This window comes from Echinops telfairi, unplaced genomic scaffold (assembly GCF_000313985.2).
Source record: "Echinops telfairi isolate 266 unplaced genomic scaffold, ASM31398v2 ScPeMD7_31;HRSCAF=116, whole genome shotgun sequence".
Classification (NCBI taxonomy): Eukaryota; Metazoa; Chordata; class Mammalia; order Afrosoricida; family Tenrecidae; genus Echinops; species Echinops telfairi.
The window spans coordinates 59031967-59046592 of record NW_022103928.1 but is presented as its reverse complement, the minus strand read 5'-3'; the positions used below and the strand labels follow the sequence as shown (position 1 = coordinate 59046592).

General features: G+C 44.9%; 1 protein-coding gene across 2 annotated transcripts in view; it reads right to left on the bottom strand.

Moving 5' to 3' along the window:
* The window catches only part of LOC123521655 (outer dynein arm-docking complex subunit 2-like), a 120834-nt gene extending 111870 nt beyond the window's left edge, over window positions 1-8964 (bottom strand). For both annotated transcript variants that reach the window (XM_045289983.1, XM_045289982.1), the window contains exons 1-2: window positions 8780-8964; window positions 7470-7691 (exon numbers count right to left, since the gene is read on the bottom strand). In XM_045289983.1, the coding sequence (XP_045145918.1) occupies window positions 7470-7691; window positions 8780-8956 (399 nt within the window). In that variant the 5' untranslated portion in view covers window positions 8957-8964. The remainder of the gene's footprint in view (window positions 1-7469; window positions 7692-8779) is intronic.
* Window positions 8965-14626: the final 5662 nt, after the last annotated feature.

The following is a 14626-nucleotide window of genomic DNA, read 5'->3' as shown; positions in this document are numbered from 1 at the left end:
GTGACTCTGTCGTTAGATTACATGTTGAAATCACAAGTTTCGATAGATTGAGCTATTGAGTTAGATAACGTATATTAAAATTAGTGTCCCCTGCTTATTTTCCCCCCTTTCATTGTGACTACTAGCGGAGGACGCAGAAGCAGCCAGAATTTGGTCCTCTTGTTCAGGGGTCGGCAGAGGTCGGACCAACTCAACAGCCCAACAACAACTGGGAAATGTAATATAGCACACGTGGCTGGCAGGACATTTCTACCGGGCAATGCGACTCTAGCCCTAAAATGCAAACTGATCATTCAAATGGAACACATTTCAAAATGAGCTCATGTTATTCCAGGCCCTCAAACACGCCCCTCCATCGCTGCTGTTGCATAAATACCAGTTGGCGTGAACCGGAGGAGTTATGTCCGGTCAGTCATCGCTGTTGAAGAAACTGCTTAGCCGAGGAGCCGACCAGAGAGTAAATGGCTTGTAAACAGGCGGGATGACTCTGGTGACGGCCGCAGAGCCCTGGGACAATTGGCTTTTGGTGATTGCAACTAGAGGGCTTACAGAACTGGGAATAGCTTTACAAGGCTTTGCCTAGAAAGGTGCGGCAGCAGTTAGGAGCAAGAACAGTCAAGGATTTCTCAAAATCGTGGATTCAAAGTCAGAAATTTAGCAGGTATACACCCAGCACTGCAGGTAGTTTAAATGAAAACAAACAAACAAACCCAAATCAGTCGTCCGTGAACTGACTTCGACTTACTGCAACCCCATGAGAACCAAATGAGAAGCATGCACCATCGTGTTCTCCATGGCTGGCTTTTCAGAAGAACCAGACCTTTCTTCCGCGGCACCTTGAGTGGACTCGAACCCTCAGCCCTTCAATTGGCTAGCTACTGATCACATTAACCATAGGCATCACCTAAGGCAGTGGTTCTCATCCTTCCTAATGCCACGACCCTTTCATACAGTTCCTCATGTTGTGGTGACCACCCCAACCATATGATTATTTTCATTGCTACTTCATCACTGTCTTTTTGCTAGTATTATGAATCGGGCGAGCCCCCATGAAAGTGCTGTTCGACCCCCAAAGGGTCACGACCCACAGGCTGAGAACCGCTGACCCAAGGGCTTTTCTAAGTGTTGCTGCTGTTCTTAGGTGCCTCCGAGTTGGTTCCACCTCACAGCATGCCACGGGCCCCACAATGAAAGCCCGCCTGGTCAATTGTTGCTATGCCGGAGCCCATTAGTTCAGTCGCGGTGCCAGCCTATCTCCTTTATAGTCTTCTTCTTCATGCTGACCCTATAATTTAAAACAAGCATGATGTCCTTCTTCAGGGATGGACCCATCCTGTCAGCATGCCCAACGAGCGTGAAGCAACGTCTCAACAACCTTGCTTCTAAGGTTGTACTTCTGGTTGCACGTCTTCCGATAGACTGGTTTGTCCTTCTGGCAGTCTCTGGTGCATCCCATAATTAAAATGCATTAATTTCTCTTCAACCTTCCATATTCATTGGTCCAGCTCTCACCTACAGATGAGGTGACTGGAAATACTCTGGTTCGTGTCTGTGTGTCTGTCTATCTTAGTGTGGTGACTTGTGTGTGGCTGGCATGATGCAAGGCATCTGTGTGGATTATGTTCTTATGGATCACCTTGATACATAAGAAATTCCAGAACACTTCATTGTGCTCATTAGGAAAGTGTACATAGATCAAGAGGCAGTTGTGGGAACAGAACACAGCCATACCGCACGTTTTGAAATCAGGAGAGGTGTGTGTCAGGGTTGTATCCTCTCACCGTCCTTATTCAGTCTGTGCACTGAGCAATCATCAGAGCAGCTGGATTATCGGAAGAAGAATGTGGCATCAGGATCGGAAAAAGGTTCATTTATAGCCTGTGATCTGCAGATGACCCCGCCTTGTTTGCTGATCGTCAGGAGGACTTGAAGCACTTGCTGATGAAGATCGAGTGTTGCAGTCTTCAGTATAGATTACAACTCAATGAATAAAAGACCCAAATCCTCACAGTTGCCAGGGATTTTGTCCTCTTGGATCCATGATCGATGCTCGTAGAAGCAGCAGTCGAGAGATCAAAAGATAAATAAATCCGCTGCACAGACCTCTGTAGAGGATTGAAGAGCAAGGACGCTGCTTGGAGGACTAAGGTGCACCTGACCCACGCCACTGTATTCTCCATGGCATCATATGCACGTGAACGTTGGATGTTGAATAAGGAAGACCACGGAAGAACAGATGCATTTAAATTATGATGGTGGTGAAGGACAAAGTAGTATGGCCTGGCAAATGAACAAACATCTGTCCTGGGAGAAGTACGGCTAGAACGTTCCTGTCAGGAGAAAGAAAGCAGTCCCAGGAGAAGGACGTCATGCTTGGTCAAGTAGAGGGGCAGCTCAAGGAGGTGGAGGGACACCATGGCTGCCACCATGGCCCCAAGCACAGGAACAGTTGTGAGGGTGGTGCAGCACTGGGCAGTTTTTTGTTCAATTGTGCATGGGGCTGTTATGAGTAGGAACTGACTCAGTGGTACCCAACAACCACAACAACAACAGGTCAGGTGCACCTTGGTGTTCAAAATTAGTCCTTTGCTTTAGAACACCCTAAAGAGGTCTCTGGTTGCAGATTTGTTCAACGTGATGCGTCGCTCGATTTCCTGACTGCTGTTTCCATACGTGTTGATTGTGGAGTACAATGAACTTGACCGTTTCCATTTTGTCTCATGATAAATGTGTTGTCTATTGGCAACACTTGTGAGCACCTTTGTGCGCTTTATGTTGCGGTGCTTTCCATACAGGCAGCTCTAGTCCTGGATCTCCATCCCGAAGGGTTTCCGGCTCTCTTGACTTTCAGCTTAGCAAGCAAGGTTGTGTCATCTGCCTAATGCATGCCACTGGGTCTTCCTCCAGTCCTGATGCTGCCTTTTCCTTGCATGGGAACTTCTCATCACAAATGTACCATGTGGAGGTGGGGGTCTTCCTCCCTTCCACCCTCTCCCCTGAGTCTGAGGTAGGAAGGGCAGTTTCGCAGAGCCAACATTTCTTGGGATGGCAGGAGAAGCCTAAGAACCCTTTGGGAAGAAAAGCGCAGATGAATTAGCCACCCTAAAATAAAGCTACCCTGATGTGAGTTGCTGTGGATCAGCGGAGACGGAGAACAGCAGAGAGTAACGGTGACCCCACGGTGTGAGAAGGAAGACCAGAGATGTCGCAATACCGATCAGAAAAGGGGCCTGGATACTGCCCGCTCTTAAAGCATTAAATACTGCTCTGCATTTTCTCAGTTAATAGTATTTTCCTCTGCACTGAGCCTGAAAACTGGAGTCATTGTGGACATAGTCCCAATATCCAAGCAAGTTACAATTCCCATTTATCCTACCAGCACCCAGTATGCCTTGTCTTTTCCCTCCTTCATGGCACACAGGCTTCTCCTGCCATCACTAGAGGATGCGCTTGGGCATTCCAAAAAGATGACTCACAGGCTTCTCCTAATGGTACTTAGGGTCTCCCGTCATCTTATGGAGATGCACCTCCTCGCTCAGGCTCAGAAGAGAGGGCAGGAAGAATGAAGACTGGCCTCCATGTAGTACATGTGTGATAATAAATCCCAAAGGAAATGATGTGGAGACCATGCCTGACCTCTTTTAGCAACACAGGGAAAGGAGGATCCAACTTCGCATCTACCCAAGAAGGATTTCTATGAAGCCGAGGTCAGACATGCCCCCACTATCCAATCCCCCTTATCCTGTTCTGATACCAACCACCCCTCCCACATGGCACTCTACCTCTTTTCTGGCTTTGATCATCCATTGAAATGGCCACACAGAAACCACAATAGTCATGATTTGGGGTGTTTATTATGGAAGCAAATAGGTTAGAACAAGTCAGGATCAGAAAACATGAAGGATGTAATTCTTTTGTTTGCACTGCCTCTGCTTAGTCATGCTGTCTGAGATGTCTGTCTCTGGATTTGACCTCTCAGCCACATGGCCCCTTGGCATGATACAAAGTCCTTAACGCTGATAAATGTCCAAAGGGCACCCCATTCTGCAAGCCAGCCTTCTGCCCGAAGGTACTTGGCTTCACTCATTTCATGGGCTGGGAAGCCCACCCCTTTTCCTTCTGCTGCCACAACCACTTCTCCACAGAGGGGCCTCACCATGCTCCAATCCTGTGTCTCTTCCTTCTTGGGGGTCTTGAGCTTCCCTGTTTCTGCTTCAGAGATGGCCCACTTTGTACCCAGTGGAATGACAAAACTGCTCAATCCCCTCACCTTCGTCCCATGCACCTAATTTGAATGTTCCTGTTCAGTCATCTGGGGGATTTTCAAAGACAGTGGGCAGAAGAGCCATGCCAAATAATTTCACTTTTACTGCAAGCATCAAGGTAACACCCAACTCTATATTTTGGTAAATTAATTTACACACACACACACACACATAAAAATCCATTTTTTAAAAACTTATCTATGCTTGAGACACAGGGGAACTCTGGGAAGAGTCTGTTGTTCCTTGCTTTGGAGTTGGAAAAGACTCATGCCCTACAAGAGACGCTGCCCACTCTTACATTACCCCAGGACCAGACTGGTAGGATCAAAAGGGTTCTCATGGGCTGATTTTTCAGAAGTAGATTGCCAGGCTTTACTTCCTAGCCTCTCTTGGTCCACAAGTCCCACTGAAATCTGTTCAGTATCATAGCAACAAGCAAGCCTCCACGGGCAGAGGTGTGGTTGACTGTGCACAAGGTGCTCTGGCTGAGAATCGAACCTTGGTCTCTTGCATGGAGGCAAGAATTCTACCTCTGAACCACCTCAGCCTCTAGGGGGGAGTCCTTTCTCCTTCCTCCCATGTTTCACATTCACCCTTTTCAATGCCTCCTTGTTCAAACACAGATACAAGATGTGGGTGGATTGGAACACAGTTGGAACATTTTACACTTCAGAATCCAATTCACAAATGATTTCAGATGATCCACCAACTCTCATTAGATGAAAGAATTAAGAGTTGAATATACATGTGGCATATAGGTCAAATGAACCAAAACACAGGTACTTTAGTACATTTTAGATAAATAAAATGTTTGAGTAGTCTATAAATTATCTTTCTACACACACACACACACACACACACACACACACACACCCCACCCCCACCCCCGTAAAAAAAAATTATCTTTCTAAACCAGCTGGGCAATTTTCTTAGCATATGTTATGTGTCAGACAATTTACTAGGCTACTTAATCTTTACAGCTTTATTGTTTTAGGACTACATACTGTAGACCATATTAGGGTGTGCAAGTCCTTGCTCTGTTGTAGAATGCAATTTTATCTAAAGAATCTATTCTTTCTTGAAATATAAGATATTCATGTCAAAGCAACATCACTTTTCTTCAATCTTTACCAATTTGAACTCAACATTCTGATATATTTTTAATAGTTTACCTTTAAAAATTGGCACTTCCTATAAGAGGTATTTTTAATGCCAGATTTTTACTTGCAAGAATTAATTTGGCTTAATTTACATGTCATTAAAATAGACTTATAATGGAGAAGTTGGCACATTTACATGTAAATTGGGTTTAATTTCGGAAAAATTTACACCATATTCTTCAACTGTAATAGATTTGAAAGAGAAATTAAAATAGTCACCCCAAGATAACACTGGAACTTTGAACTTCTTAATCTTGAGATGTTTCATATGTTGGCCACATCTAGATTTGACTAGAACTGACGAAATGGAGATTTCAATAGCTTTGTCTGGAAGATGAAATCAACTTTGCCATACCACAGAGCTCACCACCACCAAGGTGACTCTGACTCACAGCGACCCCTACAACGCATGGATGACCAAACTTATCTGGCCTACCGCCTCTTCTCTGCAAAAAAGAAAAACCACTCAGTGCCCTCCTGGCAGTGAAAAACGGATGCACACAGCCCACAATCCGGGATAAAGGTAGGTATCTGCCGTTGCAGTGTCCAGTGTCCCCAGGGAGCGGAAGTGCCTATTTTGGGAAACACTGCCTAGGTTTCCAAGACTATAAATCTGTATGGCAGCAGAGAGCCTCATCTTTCTCAAGTAGGGCAGCTGGTGGGCTTGAACCTTTGTCACACAGGTCACTCTGAGTCAAAATCGTACGGTTGGCAGTCCATCAGCAGCCAGTCAGTGCCACCAAAGCTCCTTTGGGGCATACATTTCAAAATATAAAGACATCTGATTGTCATAGGCTCCACTTGGGGGAAATAAGCAGAAAAATAATATTGTACAAGAAAACAACCTCTAGAAAAGAACCAGTATTTTAAATCTTTATTTCCTACTACATGCAAGCTGCCAATTCAGTGCACATACTTTTCCTGTTTATTATCATTAAAATAGTGAATTCGGAAGCGCTAGGTGATTTCGGGCATGTCGTTATATTAAAGTTCATGTGCAGAACTCTCCTAACCGTCTGTTGTGTAACTTGCTGTCACAGAGTCGATGCAGACGCCTGGCCACCAGGTGGGCCTGAGTAGCAGTGTCCTCCACAGGGGTTAGTTGATTTTCCCAGAGTAGATACCAGGCCTTCCTTCCAAGGCACGTGTGTGTGTGTGTGTGTGTGTGTGTGTGTGTGTGTGTGTGAGAATTTGAATTGCCAAGTTTTCAGTAAACAATTTGTGCCACCCAGTGACTCCTCGGTGTTGGGTAAAGGCACAGAAGGTGTGACACAGTCAGATAAAAAACAAATCTTGTCTTTGAATTGGTCCTTTGTTGTCCTGTTGACAGGAACCTTGGTGATGCTGTTTGGTAAGCACTGGACTGTTAATGAAAAGATACCAGTTCAAATCCACCAGCAGCTCCAAAGAAAAAAGGGTTGCTATTAGGTTGAAATTGATTTGATGGCAATGGATGGGCAGGGCAGGGCAGGGCAGGGATGGGCAGGGCAGGGCAGGGTTGGGTAGGGTAGGGTTGCATTGAATGGTAAGTCCAGTTGACAGCCCGTTCCTCAGTTAGTGCTGCTCTTATTGACATGTTATCTATGCCCATGTTATTGCTAACCAAAAGGTTGCAGGTTTGAACTCACCCACCTGGTCCTCCAAGAGAAAGACCTGAAGACCTGCCCCTTCAACATCACCACACTGGAAGCCCTATGGAAACGATCCTCTTTGTCACACAGGTCACTCTGAGTCAACACCGACCTGACGGCACCAAACTCAAACGACATCTGGATCTGACCATCCAACATTACTTACATGCGAACCACTAGTGGTCGTTCCTGCTCTGTGCACCTGCTTTAATCACTTCAAATTCCAGAACGACGACTTACATTTTCACGGGACACATGTCATGCTCTTGGGCCTTAGAAAAAGCCCATCTCCGTTTAACTTCTCTGTGCCAGAGCCATGAGAACTTGGCTCGCCTAAGTACTCTCTGAAATGAAACCGTTTCCGGCCCACACGTATCCGGCGTGAGGTGAACCACGCAGCCATCACACCGTACCTTGACAGCGCCGTTCTCGTGCATGGTGATGCAGTTATCGGCGTCCTCGGAAAGCTGGTACAGGGCCTGGGCCGTGGCTCGGTGCACGCTGGTGTCCTCTGACTTCAGGTACCGCACGAGTGGAGCCACCGCTTTGTGCTCGCCAAAGGCCACTCTGTTCCTGCCCCACATGCAGCAACGTGAGATAGCTTCTGCCAGGTGACGCCTCAGCTTATCGTTATTCTGCGCAGAGGAGAACAAGGTGCGGAAAAGGTATTGTAGCGGCGCTGGGAGGTCAGGCAGATGTGCGATAGGGAGTAGAAAGCCTCATCGGTCTCCTGCGCAGTCGCTAGTGTTTCTTAACTGCTGACCTTGTGGTTAGCCACGCAATAGGTAACCACGCTGCCGCCAGCGCTCCTTTCACACCACTGAACAGGATCTGATTTTCTCTTTAAGTATGCCATTCTCTTGAACAATATAACAGTCCAACTTGGCGTCCCTAAGTACAACTGGCAGGTCTCTTAGGAGCTCAGTACTGGCCTCCCAAAGGTCTTTTAGACCAAGCAGCCTTCCAGTGTTTGGATTTCTGATCTACAACATTTGTTCCAAGTGGTAGTCCAAGCACTACTCAAGTACATCTACTTCTGATCACGGTGAAGTCGTTGTCTCTGAGGCCTGCTTATTTCATCTGGCAAAGCCATAGATAAACAAGACAGTGCTTGCCAAAGTCTTCCAGCTCGAGAATGCCATTGGCCCAGGCTTGTTGAGCTGGGGGAGGCAGATTTAACGTACAATGTTGGCATAAGCAAGCATTTTAAGGATAATAATAGTGATGATGGGGGTAAAGATGAGGGAGCTGTGGGGAGGGGGGCAGAGTCCTGATGGGGTAGATGAGAATTAACATCTTAGAGTATTTATACTTGCCACTGTTTTAGTTGCCTGAGGCAAACAGAAACAGCCTTTCCCCCCTCCCCACAAAGATCTTATATATTAATACTTAAAATTTTAAAAATATTTTTGCATCTATTACCAAGCCCCCAAATACCAAATCCCCAGGCAGTGAATTGATCTATCCCACCCCGTAGCACCCCATCGAGGGTTTCTGAGGCTATAACATCTGGATGGGAGTAGAGGGCTGCATCTTTCTCAAATGGAGTGGCTAGTAGGTTTGAACCACCCTCAGAGAAACTAAATGAGCTGACCCAAACCACAAGACTCAAATGTGATGAATATTAAACGTAGTAGCCTGACCTTAAACTCACTGGTTTTGCCACTAAGCGATGCCATTGTTTAATGGCACTTATGTTATTTTTAAAAGATGTGTTACTTACCGTATTTGCTAGTTTAGACAACAAAGGGACAACTCCATGATCTGTAATAACAGCTAAATTTTCTTGATCTTTGGCAATATTGGTAATAGCAGCACAAACACTCGCCAATACTTCTTTGTTTTCGGATTTCAGTAAATTGACAACAAGTTCCAAACCACCAACGAAGGAACGGACCATTTCTCCAGCATCCTAGGTAAAAAATAAAAATGGAAGATAAAAATTAAAAATAACCCTACATTTATGCTTTTTTTTTTCTTAAAAAAATCAGGAATCAGTAATATGATTATGGGGGACAGCTTTGGCATGAAAGACAAACTCGATTTATTTCCTAATTATACATAATGCTATGTAGACATGTATTATGAGGGTTAGTAGAGAATATTGCTACAAAATCATCACATCTGCAGTAAACTAATACACCAAATGTGAAGATGCTGTTTTCTGACATACAAGGGGTACCTCCCCCCACTCCATCACTCTCTCTCTCTCTCTCTCTCACACACACACACACAAAACAACAACAGAAAAAGGCTCTGGTGGGGGGAGCTTTTGTACTACGAGTTTTTCCCGCTAGGTAAGCCTCAAACAACAAACTCTGAGTGAGTGCACCCAGTAGCTTCACCTGGGAAGGTTCTCTGTGGTCTGTGAATTTTTTTGGAAACACTCTTGAACATTGTTTTTTTGTGCTGTCTGATTTAACTCATTCGGCTGTGAATTTTTGTTTCCTGCTCAGAAAAAAACGCTACAGAAACTGTTGTGCTGTTGGACACAGCTTACAAGGACGGCACTATGGGAAAAAACTCAAGTGTATGAGTGGGTTTCTCCGTTTCAAAAAAAGGTGAAATGTTGATGGATGACAAACCTCATTCTGGGTGTCCATCAGCTTCCCGAAGGGACCAAAATGTCGACGCATAGTGCATTTGGAATTTTTTCCACCAGGTCAGACTGTTCATCAAGCTTTCTACTCAAGAGTTTCTGAAAAGATTGCATAGTACTTTGTGACAACAAAGCCCTGATTTGTGACAGATGAGGCACTATTTTGCCACCACGACAATGCACCAGCTCACGCAGCCATCTCAGTGTGCCAGTTTTGGGCAAAAACCAGCATGCCTCTCTTGCCCCATGCACCTGACTCACCGACCTTGTGCTGCATGACTTTTTAGTTTCCGTAAATGCAGAGGGACATGATAGGACAGTGATTTGACGAAGTAGAAGAGGTGAAGGACAAAAGGAGGGAGGTGCTGTCAGCCATCCAAACAGATGATTTTGAAAAATGTTTCCAAGAATGGAATTGCAGATTTGACAAATGTATTAAGTGTAGTAGAGAGTACTTTGAAGGTGAGAAGGTTGTTTTGTTAAAAAAAAAAAATTTAATTCATAGCTTTCGAAAAAACCTCCATTCTTTTGAAGGGGGGATTTCGCTCGTACGCTCCACTGAGACCTACACACTTTGAAAGGTGGTCTCTTCTCCTCTCGAAGCCTCCCCTTCAGAACCTGGAGCTCTTCCACTGTCGCCACATCAAAACGGCTCCCTCTTCGTAATCTTTGTGTGTGAGAAACAAACGAAGTCCGAAGGGGCAAGATCAAGGCTGTAGGCTGGATGGGGTACGGTTTACCACAGAAGGTCTCCTAGAACACCTCTTCCTGTCCTAGAAGCATGAGCAGGGGCCTCGTGGTGACAGTAAAAGAAATTTCCCAAGACGAGAGAGCGACTTGCCTGCCAGCCTGGCTGAGAAGAAGCCTGGTGGGAAAAGACTGTTTCCTTTCCATCCGATTCCCTAGTCAAGCCCACAATGGTGAGTTGTGTGTGGTCCGTGCAGAGGACGATCAAGCCCAGCAGGGGAGTGGCGTGTTGTGGAATGGGCATCTTGAGTCAGAACAGGGGAAAGAAAGATGGAGGGTGCAGGCAGCTTTGACCTCTGCCTTGTGAAGATCGACCTTGTGCTGGTGTGGTGCTGGATTCTCCCTCCCACTAGTCCTCCGGTGGAGGTCCGTCACGGGCCCCCATCATTTCCCCACTGCCCCTCCTAAAACGCCGCTCTTCCGCTGGACCCAATGTTTTAAGAAAGAGTGCAAAGACCTCAAACACAAGCAAAGCAGAAAGATCGGCTCAGAAGGTTACGGCCACCATTGCTTCAAACTGCGTGAACCAGAATGATCCTGAGACTGGGGAAAACTTGGGCGTGAAAGCCCTGGAGTAGGAGCCTGCTGAGGAGATTGGATTGTTGTCAGGACCGTGGGGAGTGACACACATTCAAAATGGCGTGGTTTGTCACCATCAGAGTGGGGCTCCGTGGTTTCCAACCCTGTCAGTCAAGAAACTTGGTTGCGATGTACCGTGCACACTGCCTGTTTTCGACGAGGGAGATGATGTTTTTTTTTCCTTTCCCAGTTATTTTTCTGGGATAGCCATATTTCACAAACTCACGTCAGTTCTGATTTTGCATCCTCGGCCATGATTGACCAAGGATTAATAAGTTCCAAGTATCGCTTAGGGTGTGACCTAATGTCTGTACTATTGTGTATGCTCAATGGACTAAATTTAACTGAATTTATAAAGATGGAGGAGAAGGTGGCCTCTCGGGATGGTGCAAGAGATGAACTCACTTGGTTGCTAGTTCAAATCTACCTTGATGTACCTTGGAACAAAGACCTGGTAATCAACTTCCAGAAAATCAGTCCGTGAAAATCCTCAGGGGCACAGTTTTCTCTGACACACATGGGGTCACTGTGAGACATTGCTGACTCAGTGGTCCCTGGTGAGGTGGGAGGCATCTTTAGGACACTGAGTCACACCAGTAAAAGGGGAAGAGCAGTAACTGTGGGATGGGATGTAAATGGAGATAAGCTCAACAGGCCAAGTGCCAACGCATCCTTTCCACGGCCAAGAAGACCTCGCAAGGACTCGCTCACGGCTGTTATCAGTGGAGACAGTCAGCTGTAGCGCTGGAGCCACTCTGGGAAAATCCACAGAAGTGATCGCATCTGCCCCCGCTCCAAGAACTCCCTCAGGTGCATGGTATGAGATACAGGAAGCCAAAGTCTCAGTGAGCTCATGGGCATGGCTCCCCGAGGTCTTAAGGTGTTTACAATTCTTGGGACAGTGAAATGTTCAATCCAAATGCCTGCAGGCTCCTCCAGAGTTTGTTTATTTGTTTTGAAGGTGAGATTTCTTTCTCTTTTTTTCCCTCTTTAGGTTAAACGATTTTAAACATATGACGTCTTACCTCCATAGTTACGGTGGAAAGGAAGACAGTATATTCAAGGATGGAAAAAGCAATTATTCTGCCAAAACTGTCTTTTTACTAATGCTAAACGACTGGGCAAATTCACCACATTTTCCACCTTCTCACATATCTAAGAAACTAGTCTTTTCCAGCTTCACCACTGGTACAAAGCTGGTTGTGCATAATTCAAATGCGCGTCTGCACTGGGAAAACTCTTAGCGACAGCAATGGCCATATGAGACAATGATGCCAGCCTGGTTTTGTCAGGTTGGAGTGGATGTCTTAATACATCGTTCTTAACATCATGGCATCCCCATTTTGTAGATGCGGAGGCAATAAATTTATTAGATAATTATTAAGGACTCATGGACAGTTATGGACAAAATTAAAAGTGAAACTTACACTTGTGATTTTTCTGATCCGTGTCTTTCTGCTGTGCTCTATGATCAGAGACCCATTGCATAAAGTCAATTTTGATTCACCGTGACCTTATGGGGCTCAGTAGAGCTGCCCCATGGGGGCTCTGAGGCTGTTGTCTTTGCAGAAGCAGACTGCCACAGCTGTCTCTTTCAAAGCAGGCGGAAGGTTCCAACTGCTGACCTTTAACCATGGTCCACCAGGACTCCTGGTATACTTTGGAGCATGAGCCTGTGCACTTAGGATTATAGTGCTCATATTTACCTCATATCACACTCTCAGGAGAATCTTTGCATTTAAGGGCTCTCCAAAGAAATGAGGCCATTTTGTCAAAGCCATTTCCTGACAAAACTAGTCATTGAGCATGAGAAAACAAAACACCGTCTTCAGGCTATTAAAATAAAGCTGGATTGGTTGGCTAAGTAGGAAACGGTGTTAAGTTCAAACGGAACAAAACTGAGGACACAAACAAGGGGAAGATGCAACATACAAATGACCCATTAAAATTCAACTAACAGGAAACATTAAGACATTATTTACAGATTAATGGGTAAAACAGAAAACTGGATGTTTTGGCAAAGAACAATTAATCTAATGGGTCTGAAATTCCCTATCTGCCTCCAGTAGAAAGATCTGGCCATTGTCTGATGAGGTGAGATACGCATAATGCAACTTCAATGCACATCTGAGGCCAGTGTAACACGACTTAAAGTGAGTTTTAACTGGAGCAGCTATAGAGTCACCACTTTGTGACGTAAAGAGAGCATATAATACAGAGGGGGGTATTAGAAAAAAGACTTTAAAATAGCATCCTGCTGATAAAAAGTTTCAAAAACGTGACCTCCACAGCAGAATAACCAAGCCACATCAAACCAACCCACCACCATTGCATGGTTCTGACTCACTGCCACCTACATTGTGTCCGAGGCTGTCAACTTTCCTGGGAACACATGGTCTCACTCTCTCCAGCAGAGTATCGGGTAGGCTTGAACTGCTGACTTTGCGATTAGCAACCAAACATAGCAATGTCAGAAAAACCAAAACGATAGGCAAATCTAAAGCGTGTGTTTCAAAGACATACTCAACAGAGTACATTTCTAAAGGCAGATTCAATAAATTACACCCCTTAAAAAGTACAGGGTCAAAAAAATACTAAATTCAATGCCATTGAATCAATGTCAACTCATAGTGACCCTACAGGAAAGAGTAGAAGCAACGGTTTCTGAGACTCTAATTCTTTGTGGGAGTAGAAAGCCTCATTTTTCTTCCAAGGAGTGGTTTCTAACTGCTGACCCTGTGGTGAGTAGCCCAAAGAGTAAGCACTGCGCCACCAGGGAATGACAGATTCTATTCCAACAACTCCGTCCTAAGGTGGTTCTGACATAAGCTGAAGTACTGGATATATAAACAATATCTGTGGTTTTCATTATAATCATTCTTTATTACAGTGGAGCCTTGATGGCTGTAGGTTAGGCACTGGGCTGCAAGGTTGGCAGTTCAAACCTACTAGCAGCTCTGTGGGAAACAATGAGGCTGTGTCCATTAAGATGGACAGACTTGCAATCCTTATGTAGGGTCACTGTGAGTTGGAATCAACTCTATGACAGTGGATTTGATTTTGGTTTGGGATTTATTTTCAATATCTTTATAAATCTGATTGATCTCTGTCTTTTGGATTTGGATACAACATTTGCAAATATATGTTAACATTGTGTGTATCCATGCTACTAATGATAAGATGTATAACCCCCTCCCTTGCCCTGTCCCCCAAAATCATAGAAAACAAAGCAAATGGTCCTAAGGTGACTCTTTGTAACTTGAATATTTCATGATGTAGGAACCACCTGTATGCCCAAAGAACAGAAAGGCTGTTGGTGTGGCGCTATCACAATAAGACCTTTGTCATATTCTGAGAGTTTAACAAGTGTTTTAGCTTAAGGAATATATGTGTGTATACGTAGGTGTGTGTATAAGTTAACACTATATATATGTGTGTGTGTGTGTATGTGTGTGTGTGTGTATGGTGCAATAGGGTAGGCGTTACAGTAAATGATAGTCCTCATAGTCTAGATTGATATAGCATAAAGTTCATTATATTTCAAAGCAACAACGTTCCTTTATGTAACAAAGTCACCAGAAAAACCAAGAGACTAAATTTAGGGGTTCTGATTTTGTGTGTGTGCTTCCTCAGCTTAATTTTAAA